The sequence below is a fragment of the Heterodontus francisci genome, chromosome 5, assembly GCF_036365525.1.
Source record: "Heterodontus francisci isolate sHetFra1 chromosome 5, sHetFra1.hap1, whole genome shotgun sequence".
Lineage (NCBI taxonomy): Eukaryota > Metazoa > Chordata > Chondrichthyes > Heterodontiformes > Heterodontidae > Heterodontus > Heterodontus francisci.
This window is the reverse complement of record NC_090375.1, coordinates 201751982-201768244: the sequence shown is the minus strand read 5'-3', so window position 1 is coordinate 201768244 and position 16263 is coordinate 201751982. Positions and strand designations below refer to the sequence as shown.

The 16263-nt window shown below is 45.2% G+C and overlaps 1 protein-coding gene across 1 annotated transcript in view; it reads right to left on the bottom strand.

Annotated features, from left to right (window-relative positions):
- LOC137370330 (probable G-protein coupled receptor 139) overlaps positions 1-1641 on the bottom strand; it is a 33972-nt gene extending 32331 nt beyond the window's left edge. Inside the window, exon 1 of the mRNA XM_068032698.1 lies at positions 1575-1641. Coding sequence (XP_067888799.1) covers positions 1575-1641 — 67 coding nt within the window. The remainder of the gene's footprint in view (positions 1-1574) is intronic.
- Positions 1642-16263: the final 14622 nt, after the last annotated feature.

The window sequence follows — 16263 nt, the reverse complement described above, 5'->3', positions numbered from 1 at the left end:
GTCAGAAGGAGGTGCTGATGAGAAAGTGGAGCCCTCCTCATAGACCTACAGATGAAGAGTGGACAGTGGTTAACCAGATAGTGGTGCCAGCGATGTACCGTAAGGAAATAATGAGAATAACTCACGAACTTCCAATGACTGGACATGTCGATATACGAAAAACCCAAGCCCGCATAAAACGTCATTCTGCATGGTGGGGAGGTATCAGGAAAACATGCTATGCTGAATGAGGATTTTTAATTCATTGGTTGGAAACCTACATTAAACTTTAAAAAGGAAAGCTGGTATCCTACATGCAACTTTAATAAAACTGGCAGCTAAGATGGCCACCACAATTTGTGTTGAAATACCTCACATTCCAAGACATGGAAGTGTAGACGTGTGTCTAAAAACCTCCCATCCAGGACAGTGGCTTGAACAGTTGAGTAAATTATGAAGTATCGCCCTCGTTAGCAAGACATTCAAAGCCATCTTGGAACATTCACTGTGGAGACATACCTCCTGAGGGTAAACATTGAAACAAAAAGATCTGAGAGAGATATGGGATTCTTAGACTTTGCACCTCAGTAAAGTAAAAAAAAACTGAGAGAACCATGTGACAGTCCCCACCAGGCTGTGTGAACTTGGAATTTTTGTTACACATAGCAGACAAGCTTTGAGAGCCAACAAGTGCAAGACCCCAGTGGGGCTATCCCTCTCTCTCTCTCCCTCTCTCCAGGTATACTACAAGCTTCGATCCTGACCAAGCTTGTCATCATTACAGACAGAGACACCAGGGGGAGAAATCCATCTACATCACTGTTTCCAAGAAAACATTAAACTAGGTGGACCAGCTGCAAGTGCACTCTACCAGCCAGAGATTTCAGAAACATGAATTCATCCGGAAGACAATTAAATTACCAGTCCCACAGACTATATATTATTTTTATTTGTTCTGGACTCTGATACAAACAAATAATTTTTCATCAATCTGTAATCTATCAATGTGTGTGATTCTCATGTGTGCATGTGTACATGTGTGTGTGTACATGTGTGTGTTTGTGTGTACATGTGTGTGTTTGTGTGTACATGTCTGTGTGTGAAAGTTGGAGTGTAGTTTATTATTTTATCTTCGATCGGGTTTTGATTTTAAGTACAATTAACTAACCTCTTTCTTGTTAAAACTCAAGAAAAACTGTCTTCTAGCACACAAAGGGTTAAACACCCACTGACTTGGTCAGCACATCCACTGTTTCAAAATAAATAAGCCCTGTTGCGGTCAAACAAGGAGAGGGTCAAAAGGCAATCCCTTCGACCCTCCTCACCTGAACTTAATATCGACATATGATATTCCACTAAAAGCAGTAACTGGATAATTTAGAGAGCCTGTGAGTTACAAACAGAGATTTATTTTCAGTTCAGGCAATGAAATAAAACCACAGAGATAATTCAGGCCATTTAACTTAAGGAAATGATATCACTGATCTGGTCTCTGTATAACAGTGAGCAACAGATCAGCAATGTAACATTATCAGTCACAGAGAAAAAAAACAGAGACACAGATTAACACAATCTCGATTGTTAGAGTCACTTACCAGGAACACCAATTACTGCAAGGATCAGGTAATATATCTTAATGACACTGTGAAATGTTTCATACATTTTCTGTGAAGTGATCTGTCCCTTCGTCCTGCAGACAATCCCTCTCTGTATTAAACTCTGAGTCAGTACATTCCCTGATCCTTTAATTTATACCCTGTGGGATCTCCATGGGGGATATTGAGGTTGCAACATTGTTCAAATTGTTTTCTTGAATTTGAACAAACCGATTTTGACATCGAGTTCAGTTTGTGTTGTGATCGAATATATTTAGTGCTGAGATTTATTTGGAAAACTTCAAAGACTGAACAATTCTGATCACATTATTTAATTAATGAAAATTAGAAACTCTATTCTCCCAGCAATGAGTTTGTTCTCTCAAACACCATCAGTCCCATCTCCAGATCTCACATTGTTTCAGTGATCTCCTTCACTCGACTATGACCATTCTGATATTAAATTCCAACTGTTCGAGTGTCTCTCTCAGGACTGTTCCACTGCACTCTGGGATGTGGCCACCCTCTTTAACTGTGGACAATCAGTTAAGTGATTAAAGAGGGTTATTTGTGACAATACATTGCAGAATTCAACTGATACAGAATCTGAAACTAATTCAACACCGTAAACTGATACAACAACTCAATCTAATACAGCACCTCAAACTAATACAATGCTTTAAACCAACAGAAAACCTCATTCTTTTTCATTTTGTTGATGGAATGTGAGCATCGCTGAAAAGATCAGCATTTATTGCCCATCCCATATTGCCCTTGAGAAGGTGGTGGTGAACCGCTGCCTGAAACCACTGCGGTCTGTGTGGTGTAGGTTACACCCACAGTGCTGTTTGAAAGAGTGTTGTGGATTTTGACTTAGTGTCAGTGAAGGAACGGTGATATATTTACAAGTCAGGATGTTGTGTGATTTGGAGGGGAACTTGCAGCTGATGGATTTGCCATGCGTCTGCTGTCCTTGTCCTTCTAGATGGTAGAGGTTGCGGGTTTGGAAGGTGTTGTTGAAGGAGCCTTGGTGAGTTTCTGCAGTGCATCTTGTAGATGGTACACACTGCTGCCACTACATTGGTTCTGAATGGAATGAATGTTGAAGATGGTAGGTGGGGTGCCAATCAAACGACTGCTTTGTCTTGGATGATGTCGAGCTTCCTGAGTGTTGCTGGAGCTGTACTCATCCAGGTGAGTGGAGAGTATTCCATCACACTCCTGACTTGTGCCTTGTAGATGGTGGACAGGCTTTGATGAGACAAGAGGTGAATTACTCGCTGAAGAATTCCCAGCCTCTGACCTGCTCTTGCAGACACAGCATTTATGTGGCTGTTCCAGTTCAGTTTCTGGTCAATGGTAACCTCTAGGATGTTGATAGTGGGGGATTCAGCGATTGCAATGCCACTGAACATCAAGGGGAGATAGCTAGATTCTCTCTTATTGGAGATGGTCATTGTCTGGCACTTGTGTGGTATGAATGTTACTTGCCGCTTATCAGCCCAAGCCTGGATGTTGTCCAGGTCTTACTGCATCTGGACACGGGCTGCTTCAGTATCTGATGAGTTGCAAATGGTGCTGAACATTGTGCAATCATCAGCGAACATCCCCACTTCTGACCTTATGATGGAGGGAAGCAAATGAAGATGGTTGGGCCCAGGACACTACCCTTAGGAACTCCTGCAGTGATGTCCTGGGACTGAGATGATTGACCTCCAGCAACTACAACCATCCTCTTTTGTGTTATGTATAACTCCAACCAGCGGAGAGTTTTCCCCCTGATTCCCATTGACTGCAGTTTTGCCAGGGCTCCTTGATGCCACACTCGTCAAATGATGACTTGACGTCAAGCGCAGTCACTCACTCCTCACCTCTTGAGTTCAGCTCTTTTTTCCATGTTTGGACCAAGGCTGTAATGTGGTCAGGAGCTGAGTGGCTCTGGCTGAACCCAAATTGAGCATCACTGAGCAGGTTATTGCTGCGCAAGTGCCATTTGATAGCACTGTCGATGATCCCTTCCACAACTTTGTTGATGATCAAGAGACGACTGATGGGGCAGGAATTGACAGGGTTGGATTTGTGCTGCTTTTTGTGCACAGGACATACTTCGTCAATTTTTCACATTCCACGGGTGAATGCTTGTTCAGTTTGCTTACCCATTGTGTTTTTTCAGGTTTGCACTTGCTGCTGTTCAATATTCAATGCGTTAGCACCTATTCTGTCCTAATGCTTTGTCTTTCTGCACACCATTAATATATTGTTTGCCTTTGTTCCATGACCTTTTGGTCAGCCATGTGGCCTTGTCCAATCTACACCTTCTCCTTTGTTATCTCTTGCCCCACCCCCACCTCACTTGCATTTCACCAGTGACATTTTGAATATTTGTCAGTTCCGATGAAGGGTCACTGACCTGGAACGTTGACTCTGCTTCTCTTCCCACAGATGCTGCCAGACCTGCTGAGTGGTTCCAGCATTTCTTGTTTTTAAATTAAACAAATACATTGGGCTGAATTTTACCGGCCCCTCGATGCCGTGGATCGGGGTGCGGAGGCTGGTAAAATTCAGTGGGGAAAGACCCTCCTCGACCCGCGGTGTCGAGATGGGCCCACCACAAATTACCGGTGGCAAGGTGACCTTGGTGTGACCCCCCCCCGCCGCACGGCAGCGTCACCCCAATTAGAATATGTAAAACCATACTTACCTCTGCAGATCATAAAGCCCGTCTTTCCTGAACAATTCCGGATTTTAATTTGAACGGGCAGCCATCACGTGCCATCCCATTCACGAATAGAAAATCCGATGGGACATCAGAGGCAGAGATTTCACAATGGAAGATAAGTTCCATTTTCAGGGATCTCACTCTGCTTTCTGGAAGGGAGGAGGGAGGGGGGATATTCAGGGATCTCACTCTGCTTTCTAGGAGGGAGGAGGGATATTCAGGGATCTCACTCTGCTTTCTGGAAGGGAGGAGGGAGGGGGGATATTTAGGGATCTCACTCTGCTTTCTGGAAGAGTGGAGGCAGGGGGATATTCAGGGATCTCACTCTGCTTTCTGGAAGGGAGGAGGGAGGGGGATATTCAGGGATCTCACTCTGCTTTCTGGAAGGGAGGAGGGAGGGGGATATTCAGGGATCTCACTCTGCTTTCTGGAAGGGAGGAGGGAAGAGGGATATTCAGGGATCTCACTCTGCTTTCTGGAAGGGAGGAGGGAGGGGGATATTCAGGGATCTCACTCTGCTTTCTGGAAGGGAGGGGGGATATTCAGGGATCTCACTCTGAATTTTGGAAGGGAGGAGGGAGGGGGTTATTCAGGGATCTCACTCTGCTTTCTGGAAGGGAGGAGGGAGGGGGTTATTCAGGGATCTCACTCTGCTTTCTGGAAGGGAGGAGGGAGGGGGATATTCAGGGATCTCACTCTGCATTCTGGAAGGGAGGAGGGAGGGGGGATATTCAGGGATCTCACTCTGCTTTCTGGAAGGGAGGAGGGAGGAGGGATATTCAGGGATCTCACTCTGCATTCTGGAAGGGAGGAGAGAGTGGGAATATACAGGGATCTCACTCTGCATTCTGGAAGGGAGGAGGGAGGGGGGATATTCAGGGATCTCTTTCTGCTTAGTGGAAGGGAGGGGGGAGGGGGATATTTAGGGATCTCACTCTGCATTCTGGAAGGGAGGAGGGAGGGGGGATATTCAAGGATCTCACTCTGCTTTCTGGAAGGGAGGAGGGAGGGGAGATATTCAGGGATCTCACTCTGCTTTCTGGAAGTGAGGAGGGATGGGGGGTATTCAGGGATCTCACTCTTCATTCTGGAAGGGAGAAACCGTGTACCCTCCCTCCATAAACACTGTACCCTCTGCATTTATTTGTGTCTGTGCAGGAGAAATGACACTCCAGTTACCCAGTGTTTGGGGTGGGTGCCAGACAGGGTAGGAGTTTTAAGGTTATAAGGATGGTGGGGGCAATCGATGTAGCTGGTAGGATCTTGATGTCGGCATGCTGTGTCTCTCAGTGTTTACCAAGATGGGCAATACCATGGCACACCACATAGTTGATCCATGTTCGCACCTGATGTACCCGTCAACACCAATCCCTACCCTGTTCAGAACCTTCAAATAAATGAAGGATACAACTTCATTTATCACATGGAAATATTCTGGCTCATCCTACAGCAAGCAATCTGCTTCTCCTGAAGATACGTACGTGCTGGAGGCAAGATCATCAGGCAGATGCGGTCCATGTAGAGGCCCCCAGTCATGACCAGCAGCCCCCGAGGGGAGCTCTCCATTGTGGTTGCCGTGCATCTACAGGCTCCAGAGCACCAGTTTCAGAGGTGATTGTGCAGGTAAAGGGGGTGATGACACGTCTCACTGCCCTACTCAACGATGACCTGCAGCCCATGGAGTTCAGTCGACATCCTGTGCCTGTGGTCCTCATAGTGGCAGCGGTTCTGAAGCTTGATGTCAATGCAGCATTTCAGGGGCCCACCAGAGACCTTTGTGGGGTCACACAGTCAGCAGTGCACCGCTGCATCAGGGAGGACACCATTTCCCTGCACCGGAGGGCCAGTGAGTATGTCCACTTCAGGACAGACCCTCATAGCCAGGCCCAGAGGACCATCGGTCTCAGCACCATTGCCAGAGAGCCATAGTCCTCAGGGTTCATAGTCTGAACCCATGTGGCCATCAGGCCTCTCACCGGGCTACCACCTTCAATTAAAGGAATCATCTCAATTTAGATGGAATTTCATCATTGAAGATGCTTCATGCAAATCTGTGACCGCTTCTCAGGCAGCTGCCATGACACCTGTGCCAGTCCCAGCTGCCACCGCTGTTCACTGAACTGGCTCAGATGGAGGGGTGGCTTCTTGGAGTTAAGGGCTATCCCTTGCAGACATGGCTCCTGACACCAGTGAGAGACCCCACCACTGCTGCAGAGGAGAGATACAACACCATGCACTGGGTTGAAAGATCTGCCATTGAGCGGGCGATCTGCATGTTCTAAATGTGTTCCCGATGCCTGGATAGATCGGGTGGTGTCCTGTACTATGGGCCAAAAAGGGCATGACCTTTCTTTCCTGCTCGCAGTGCTCTGCACAAAAACGCATCCAATAGGGGGCAGGCCTGGAATTATGAGGAGAGACGTCAACTGAATTCATCCTCGGTCTATGAGATCAATGAGGTCTTATAACAGGAAGCTGCCATGTCCATGTCACTGGATCCGTTGAGAGGCTCATGAGTTATTGTGACATGGCAATGATTCGATTGCATACATTAGCTTTCCTGGAGGGCCATCGGAGCGAGGGATGTGACACTGGTGATAGTTGCTGGCACACATCATTCACACAGGAAAACATTTGGTGGTCGTCCTCTGTGTGCACGAGGCCTGGAGGGCCCAGGCTGGCTCGGGGATTCCTGCGTCATCACAGAACCCTCCTCAGCTGTCACAGCTACTGGAGCTTCACTCACAGGTGGAGAGGTGGAGGGGCCAGCATCCACATTGGAATGGCCTGGAGGGGGGACCCCAGATATGGTGTGCTGGCTCACCTCCTCCATCTAAGGGTTCATTGGAACCCCTCTGCCATCCGGGAGGGATCAGGAGCAGAGGCATTCTCCAGGCCCCTGGCCCCTCTCACGCCTAACCACTGATCAATGAATGTGACGGTAGAGGCAAGGGATAGCACGTAGGAGTGTATTATTTGATTCCGGGTCACCACAAGGCCCGCCACCACCTCAATGGATAATTCCAGGTGCTCACATGCCTGTGACATGGCAGCAGTCATGACGTGGATAGACTCCCTTATCATCCACTCAAGGCAGCACATGGCCTGTGGCATCTCCACCGGCAGTTGCCAAAACTTTCCCAACAGCTCCAGCCTGCCCTGTTCTGTCGACAGCAGACGGTCATCATTAGCCTGGGGCTCAGCATGGGCCTGGCCACTCACGGGTCTCTGACTGTCCGGGGCCACGGCTGTCTCAGCCTCAGTCAGCTGCTTGGGCGTGTGGGCAGTGCTCTCACCAGATTGTGGCCCACACTGTAAGGCCGGACTCATACCCACCCAGGTGACAGTATCTGCACTGGTGGAAGGTGCATTAGTGTCATGGGACGCTGCTTCCTCAGAGTCTGGCTCTTCCTCTGAGGTGGTGAATGACACGCACGCAGATGGATTCGACTCTGTTCTTACACCTGGAAGACACAATGGGAAGAGGACATTATCAGTTCTGCTGTAACACACTTCACAATGTTAGCAGCATTGCATTACCAAACCAACAATTCACATTGCCCATCTTTAATATCAATTGGACGTCTGCTCACCTTGGAGCCCGATGTCAATCTGCCCGAATGAGCGTGCCTGCTGCCTTGGTGCCAGCTGCAGGGCCTCCTCCTCGGCATCCCTCACTTGAAGCAGATTGGCAGGACCTCCTCCGGTGCAGGAGGACTCCCTCGAATTGTAGGCGGGGCCCACTTAGAGGGGCAACGGGGGCAGATATTAACAACAACATGTCAACAGGGCGATATATGTCAAAAGACAGTTCCTGGCCACAACGTGGGGGAAGGGGGGTGGATCTTGTGTGCATGTCTGAGTGAGCCACTTATGTAGGTGCCATTCCCTGAGCAACGGACAAGGGTAAGTTCTGTCATACATTGCACCATTCATGGCGCTTATTCCCTCCCCGCCGAACCTCCCCATCTTCAGCAAGGCAGTGACACACATATGCTACTCTGTGTGGGTGCACCCAGTTTCAAAGGAGCCCTGATACCCGTGGCCCTGGTACTTACTCTCGCACTTCTTCCCAGGTCATTCATCCGTTTCCAGCACTGCACCAAGTCGTGCCGTATGGCACCACGGCTGCTCACTTCCTGAGCCACCTCTAGTCAGGCTGCCTTGTTCAGGCGAGAGGGCCTCTTCCTGCCATTGCTGGGGAAGAGGACCTCCCGCCCTGCCCACACAGCCTGGAGGAGGGTGGTCAGGGAGGATTCACTGAACCGTGATGCCACCCTGCCACGCTACCGTCTCTCCATAACATTATATCCATTGAATTTGCCAAAACTGTGTCCCAGGAATCTTCTTTGACACAGGAACATGCTGCTGAAATGGCAGCCCTTTAAATAGAGCCCCAGTACATTATTCTCAGCTGTGCCGGTGTGCAGCACGGAGCCAGCAGTCCTGCACCCCTCCCCCACGTATTATTGGGGGAGGGTTGCACACGGCCTCTCTGGAAATGAGCCCCACGTTTAATATTGCGGGGGCTCAGCGATGGCCAGTGAATGCGGGCACACCGCCAAGTTCAAAGGGCACTGCCGTGGAGTAAAATTCAGCCCTTTGTCTCTCTCTTCACAGAGTAAGCAGTAAAATACAAAAAACATCCCAGAAATAATGAAGAATCAAGGTGCTAGTTTAAATGAGGAACTGCAAGATATTAACATTAGTAAAAAAAAGTACGAGAGAAATTAATGGGACTTCAAGTGGATCTGATATCTCCATCCCAGAGTGTTGAAAGAGGTGACTGTAGAGCTAGTGGATGTATTGGGGTCATCTTTCAAAATTCTATCGACTCTGGAATGGATCCTGAAGATTGAAAGGTGACAATTGTAATCCCACTATTTAAGAAAGGAGGGAGAGAGAAAATGGTGAACTTCAGACCTGTTAGTCTAACATCATAGAGAATCTGCGAGAATCTATAATAAAGGATGTGATAACAGGACATTTCGAAAATAATGGAAGGATTGGGCAGAGTCAACAGGGATTCATGAAATTGAAATCATGTTTAACAAATCTGTTGGAGATTTTTGAGGAGGTAACTAGCAGAATAGATAAGGGGGAAGCGGTGGATGTGGTATATTTAGATTTTCAGAAAGCTTTTGAGAACATCGCACGCAAGTGGTTGGTAAACAAAATTAGAACACATGGGATTGGGGGGAATGTACTGACACGGACTGAGAACTGGTTAATGGACAGAAAACATAGAGTAGGAATAAATGGGTCATTTTCAGTCTGGCAGGCTGTAACTAGTGCAAGGATCAGTGCTTGGACACCAGCTATTCACAATCTCGATCAATATTTGGATGTGGGGATTAAATGTAATATTTCCAAGTTTGCAGATAACACAAAATTAGGTGGATGTGTGTGTTGTGAGGAGGATGCAAAGACGCTTCAAGGGGATTTGGAGAGGCTAAGCGAGTGAACAAAAATTTGGTGGATGGAATACAATGTGGAGAAATGTGAGGTTATCCACATTGGTAGGAAAAACAGAAATACAGAGTACTTCTTAAATATTAAGAGGCTGGGAGGTGTTGAATTTCAAAGGGACTTGGATGTCCTTGTTCGTGAGTGTCTGATAGAGAACATGAAGATACAGCAAGCAAGTCGGAAGCTAAATAGTATGTTGGCCTTTATTACGAGAGGATTTGAGTGTAGGAATAAAGATGCCTTACTGCAATGATATAGCACCTGGGTGAGACGACAACTGGAGTATTGTGTACAGTTCTGGTCTCCTTACCGAAAGAAAGATAGACTTGCCATGGAAGGAGTGCAACGAATGTTCACCAAACTAATTCCTAGGATGGAGGGATTGTCCTATGAGGAAAGATTAAATAGACTGGGCCTTTATTCTCTGGAGTATAGAAGAATGAGAGGTGATCTCATTCAAACAGACAACATTCTTACAGGATTCGAAAGGGTTTATGCAGGAAGGATGTTTCCCCCAGATGCAGAGTCTAGAACCAGGGGACACAGTCTCAGAATGAAGGACAGGCCATTTAGGACTTAGATGAGGAGAAATTTCTTCACTCAGAGGGTGGTGAATCTTTGGCATTCTCTGCCCCAGAGGGCTGTGGAGGTTCAGTCGTTGAGTATGTTCAAGACTGAGATCGATAGATTTCTACATATTAAAAACATCAAGGGATATGGGAATAGTGCAGGAAAATGGTGTTGAAGTAGAAGATCAGTCATGATCTTGAATGGCAGAGCAGACTCGAAGGGCTGAATGGCCTACTCCTGCTGCTACATCCAACGTTCTTATGTTCATTGTTATGTTGGGTATGATCGCAATTCACAGGAGAATAAATTTACAGTTAATTGTTAAATTGGACAGGATAACAAATACACATGTATAAAGTAACAGCTGAATGTTAATTTGGGTTTGATAACCATTACTGAGGGTATAGAATTTCAGTTGATGTTAAATTGGATCTGATAATCGATATACAGGGAAATATAATTAGAGTTAAGAACACAGGAACACAAGAAATAGGAGCAGGAATGGACCATACAGCCCATTGAGACTGCTCCACCATATAAAACAATCATGGCTGATCTTCGGATTCAACTCCACTTTCCCGCCCACACCCCATATCCATTGATTCCTTGAGAGAGTGAAAATCTGTTTATCTGTTTTTAGGAGGTTGAGAGGGGATTTGAGGACAATTTTTTTCACCCAGAGGGTGGTTGGAATCTGGAACACACTACCTGAATGGGTGGTAGAGGCAGGAACGAACCCCCATAACATTTAAGAAGTATTTAGATGAGCACTTGAAATGCCGTAGCATACAAGGCTATGGGCCAAGTGCTTGAAAATGGGATTAGAATAGATAGCTGCTTGATGGCCAGCACAGACACGATGGGCCGAATGGCCTGCTTCTATCCTGTATGACTCTGTAACTCTACCCCAGCCTTAAATGTATTTAACAATGGAGCATCCACAACCCTCTGGGGTAGAGAATTCCAAAGATTCACAACCCTTTGAGTGAAGCAATTTCACCTCATCTCAGTCCCAAATGATCACCCCCTTATCCTGAGACCGTTCCCACATGTTTTAGATTCCCCGACCAGTGGAAATAATGCCACAGTGTTTACCCTATTCAGTCCCTTCAGAACCTTATATGTTTCAATGAGATCGCCTCTCATTCTTTTAAACCCCAGAGAATACAGGGCCAATTTACTTAGCCTCTCATCATAGGACAACCCCCTCATCCAAGAGACCAATTGGGTAAACCTTCACAGTGCCACCTCCAATCAGCTTGTCCTTTCTTAAATGTGGAGACCAAAACTGCACACAGTATTCCAGATGTGGTCTCACCAAAACCCTGTACAATTGTAGCAATACTTCCTTATTCCTGTTCTCCAATCCCCTTGCAATAAAGATCAACATGCCATTTGCCTTCCTAATTGTTGCTATACCTGCATGTTAACTTTCTGCATTCCTTGTACAAGCACACCAAAATCTCTTTGAACATTGACACTTACAAGTTTCACACCTTTTAAAAAAGATTCTACTTTTCTATTCTTACGACCAAAGTGAATATCTTCACATTTCCCTACATTATACTCCATCTCCTATCTTGTTGCCCACTCACTTAACCTGTCTGTATCTCATGATAGCCTCTCTGTGTCCTCCCCACAGTTTACCTTGTCACCTCGCTTTGTATCATCAGCAAACTTAGATACATTACTCTTTGTCTCTTTATCTAAGTTATTAATATAGAGTGTAAATAGCTGAGACCCAGCACTGATCCTTGCGACACTCCACTATTCACTGCCCGCCAACTTGAAAATGCCACATTCATGCCCAATCATAGCTTCCTGTCCATTCACCAATCATCTATCCATGCTCCTATATTACCCCCAACTCCATGAGCCCTTATCTTGCCCATTAACCTTTTGTGTGGCACCTTATCAAATGCCTTTTGGAAATCCCGGTATGCTACATCTTGAGAATTGCTGAAAATAGAGACGTGTTGTTGAAGTTTTTCATCCTGCACTCATCAGGGCAATACACAAGAATAAGCAAGGTCAGGGAAAACAACAACTTCTACTGCCTCAGAAGACAGTGCTTGATTGGTTGGCAAGTGAACTCTGATTGGTAGAGGCATTGCCATGGAGAATGCAGTAGTTTATGGTGACTGTTAACTGCCAAGCTTTGTTTGAAATTTAAACCGAACAGCTTGACTCTGATTGGTTAAAGCATTGCCCTGAGGAATGAACCAACGAATGGCTGTAACTTATTTTGTTCAGCTGAAAGAGGCGCAATGTGTGTACATGGTCTTTCTGTCTGCAATGAACAGGGCCCTGTATGTTAATATATGTAGTTTCCAGTACATGCTGCGAGCCCTACTGACAATCTTAAATTGGTTGTCAGCGTAATTCCTAACACACAGCAGATTATTTAGGAAATGTTGTCCAATTGTGGAATCACATCTAATGTTAGACACTGTGTTTTGAGTTTTGCAAGCAAGGGCTGGTTGGGTACAGCCTGTACCTTGTCCGCTATGAGCAGCAGAAGGGACATGTTGTCTGATATGATCCACCAGTGTTAGGGATGTACTTCGCATCACATTGGCATTGAAATTCATATTACATATTACTCATTTGTGTGATAAACAAGACGTCTTTCTGGCTTGACAGCAGCATCCTGTTAGAGGTGAACACCACACGTGTTGCTGCTGCATAGTAGCAGCGTGAAACAGCTAGCTTTAGCTGTTCAAAGTTTTGGGATACATTACCCTTCCAGGGTAATTTGAGGTAGACTGGGCACGATTCAGGGCTGAAAATGACGGCCTTTGGCCCGTTCATAAGTTTGTGCAATATACAGTGAGAAATGATGTGATCAGGGTAGCCATTGTAACCCAGGATGAGTGTCCTGTTGAGTGCAAGACGAAAAGCTTCAAAAACATGTCTCTATTTTCAGCAATTCTCAAGTTCTGTACTACCAAACGACTATTTGTATACTACATCTACTGGTTCCCCTTATCTACCCTATTAGTTACATCCTTAGAAATCTCGATTAAATTTGTCAAAAAGGATCTCCCTTTTGTAAAACTATGTTAACATGTTCTCATCATACTGTGCTTTTTCTTAATAATTATTATTCCTAAATAATAGATTCCAGCATTTTCCCAATAATTGATGTTACGCTAACTGGGATGAAAATCATAGCTGGTGCATCCACTATCTCTGCAGTTATCTCTTTTAGAACACCAGGGTGTAGGCCAACATGTCCTGGAGATTTGTCAGATTTTAGTCCCTTAAATTTCTCCAATACATTGGGCTGCATTTTACATTCCCACCGTCACAATCGGCACTAGATGTAAACAATGGCGGTCCGTCCACACAGACCACACATTGCGGAGTCACCACTATTTTAAATGGCTGGGGCGGATCGCCTCAAACCCCAATGATGTGGAGGGGGCGGGAGGTCTGTCCCCAGAATTGGCACTGATGCCATTTTTAAAGGGCTTTGAGCCCTCTCTACATTTAAATATTTAAAGGAGAGTGGATATAAAAAACAAAGTAATTTATCTGCCCCTCTCCCACCCCCCAACAACCATAGACTGAATTCCTTGCCTTCTCCACCCCACCCCCCACAGAATACTTACCTTGTGCACCTGACCTTTAGACCTCAAAGTTCATAAACTTTAAACTTTACCCCTTCCCTCCATTCCCTACACCGATGAAATGACTCTGACTCCACTCCCCCCACCTCCCACACAGAAAATCCTACCTGTTCCCCCTTCCCCACAAGTGTTCCATCCCAGACGGGGATCCGAAGGTGCAGACGTGCTGGCCACTGTCACCAATATTGTTCCGGGACACACGACGGGAGCGTGACTCTAATCAATTCATTTATTTACATTAATTAACATATTTAAATTGGGCGCCCGTCACCGAGCAGTGGGGGAGCCACCACAAGGCCTCGTCACTGCCGATACTATGGGACCGGGCCTTCCCGACTTTGAGGTCTGTGATGGGCCTCTCCTGGAGACATTTTCCACCATCAGCCCCAACATGACCCCCGATGTCAGGGGCTCTGTAAAATTCAGCCCTTTTTCTCTGTTGATATGAATTTCCTTAATTTCCTCACTTTTTAGCCCCTAGGTTACTGTTTATTTCTGGTTTGGAACTTGACTCTTCTACTGTGAAGCCAGACACAAAATATTGGTTCAATTCCTCTGCCATTTCCTCATTCCCCATGATAATTTATTCTGTCTCTGCTTCTCAGGGACCAACGTTCTTTTAGCTTCTCTCTTACTTTTGATATACCTATAAAATCTCTTACAATCTTTTTATATTACTGGTTGGTTTACTCTCATTCTTTTTTTTTTCCTTTCTATCAACTTTTTGGTGGCCCTTTACTGGTTTCTAAAACACTTCTAATTCTCAGACTTGCTACTTTTTTTTGCAACATTGTTAGCTTCTTCTTGTAATCTAATATTATCCTTAACATCCTGAGTGAGCAACAGATGGGTCTTTCTTGCTGAATTTTTGTTTTCAAAGGAATGTATTTTTCTTGAACATTTTGAATTGTTTCTGTAAAGGTTTCCCACTGTTGATTTACTGCCATACTTTTTAGTCTATTTACCCAATTAACCTGAGCCAGTTCTCGCCTCATGCCTACATAATTGGCTGTGTTTAACTTTAAGATTCTTGTTTGTGATTGAGGATTTCTCTTTCAAACTTAATATGGAATTCAATGGTATTATGATCATTGTTTCCCAGTGGATCTTTTCCTATGGCATTGCTTATTAACTCTGCTGCATCACACAATACTAGATCTAAGATAGCTTTATCTCTGGTTGGCTCCACAACGTATTGCTTCAAGAAACAATCCCAAAAACATTCTATATACTCATCTTCTAGACCACTCCTGCCAATTTCATTGTCCCAGTCTATCTGAAGATTAGTGTCCCCACAATTATTATATTGCCTTTGTTGCAAGCTCCAGCAATTTCTTGTTTAATACTCTATCCAACGGTATAACTACTGTTAGGGGTTTATAAACTACTCCCAACAGTGTTTTCTGATTATTGCTATTCCTTATTTCCACCCATACTGATTCAAATTCATGACCTTCTGAGGCCAGATGCTTTCTCACTAATGCCGTTATGTCATCCTTTACCATCAGTGCTGCCCCTCTCCCTTTGCTATTCTGTCTGTCTTTCCGAAATATTGTGTACCCTGGAATATTTATTTCCCGAACGCGATCACCATGTAACCATGTCTCTGTAATGGTGATTGGATCCAAATCATGTACCTCTATTTATGCTACTAGTTCATCAATCTTATTGCAGATGCTTCACTCATTCAGATAAAGAAATCTTAATTTCTTTTTTTTGCTTCTATTCCCTTCAATGACCCTATTCGCTGATGTACAATTTTTGTTAAAAACTCTGCCCCTTCCTGTCCCATTCTGCCTGTCTTTACCCACAATGCTATGCTGTTCCAATGTCTTGGCCTTTCTCTTTGGATTTTTAAATCTCACCTCTCCCGAACCCTGCCCCCCATTCTGCTCGTTCACGACCTCTAGTCATATCTGCTGGCTCACTCTTGAGTTTGTACGTACTGTCCCTTCCCACCACACCCTGAATATCATTACCCTTATTGCTATCTTGCTCTCTTGCCTTCTCTCTCTTTAAATTATCACATCTTCCCTCACTTGATCCCTCACCCCCAATATTTAGTTTAAAACCCGAGTTAATTGTTAAATTGTGCCTGATAACCAATACACAGAGCAATAAAGTTAAATTAATTCTTATGTTGTGGTTGATAATTAATATAATGATTATAATATTAAATCAAGGAGAACCCAAAGATGTTTTATCAATACTTTAAGAGTAAGAGGATAACCAAGGAAACAGTAAAGCCGAGAAAAGACCAAAAAAGATCCCCATGTATGGAGGTGGAAGATGACGGGTA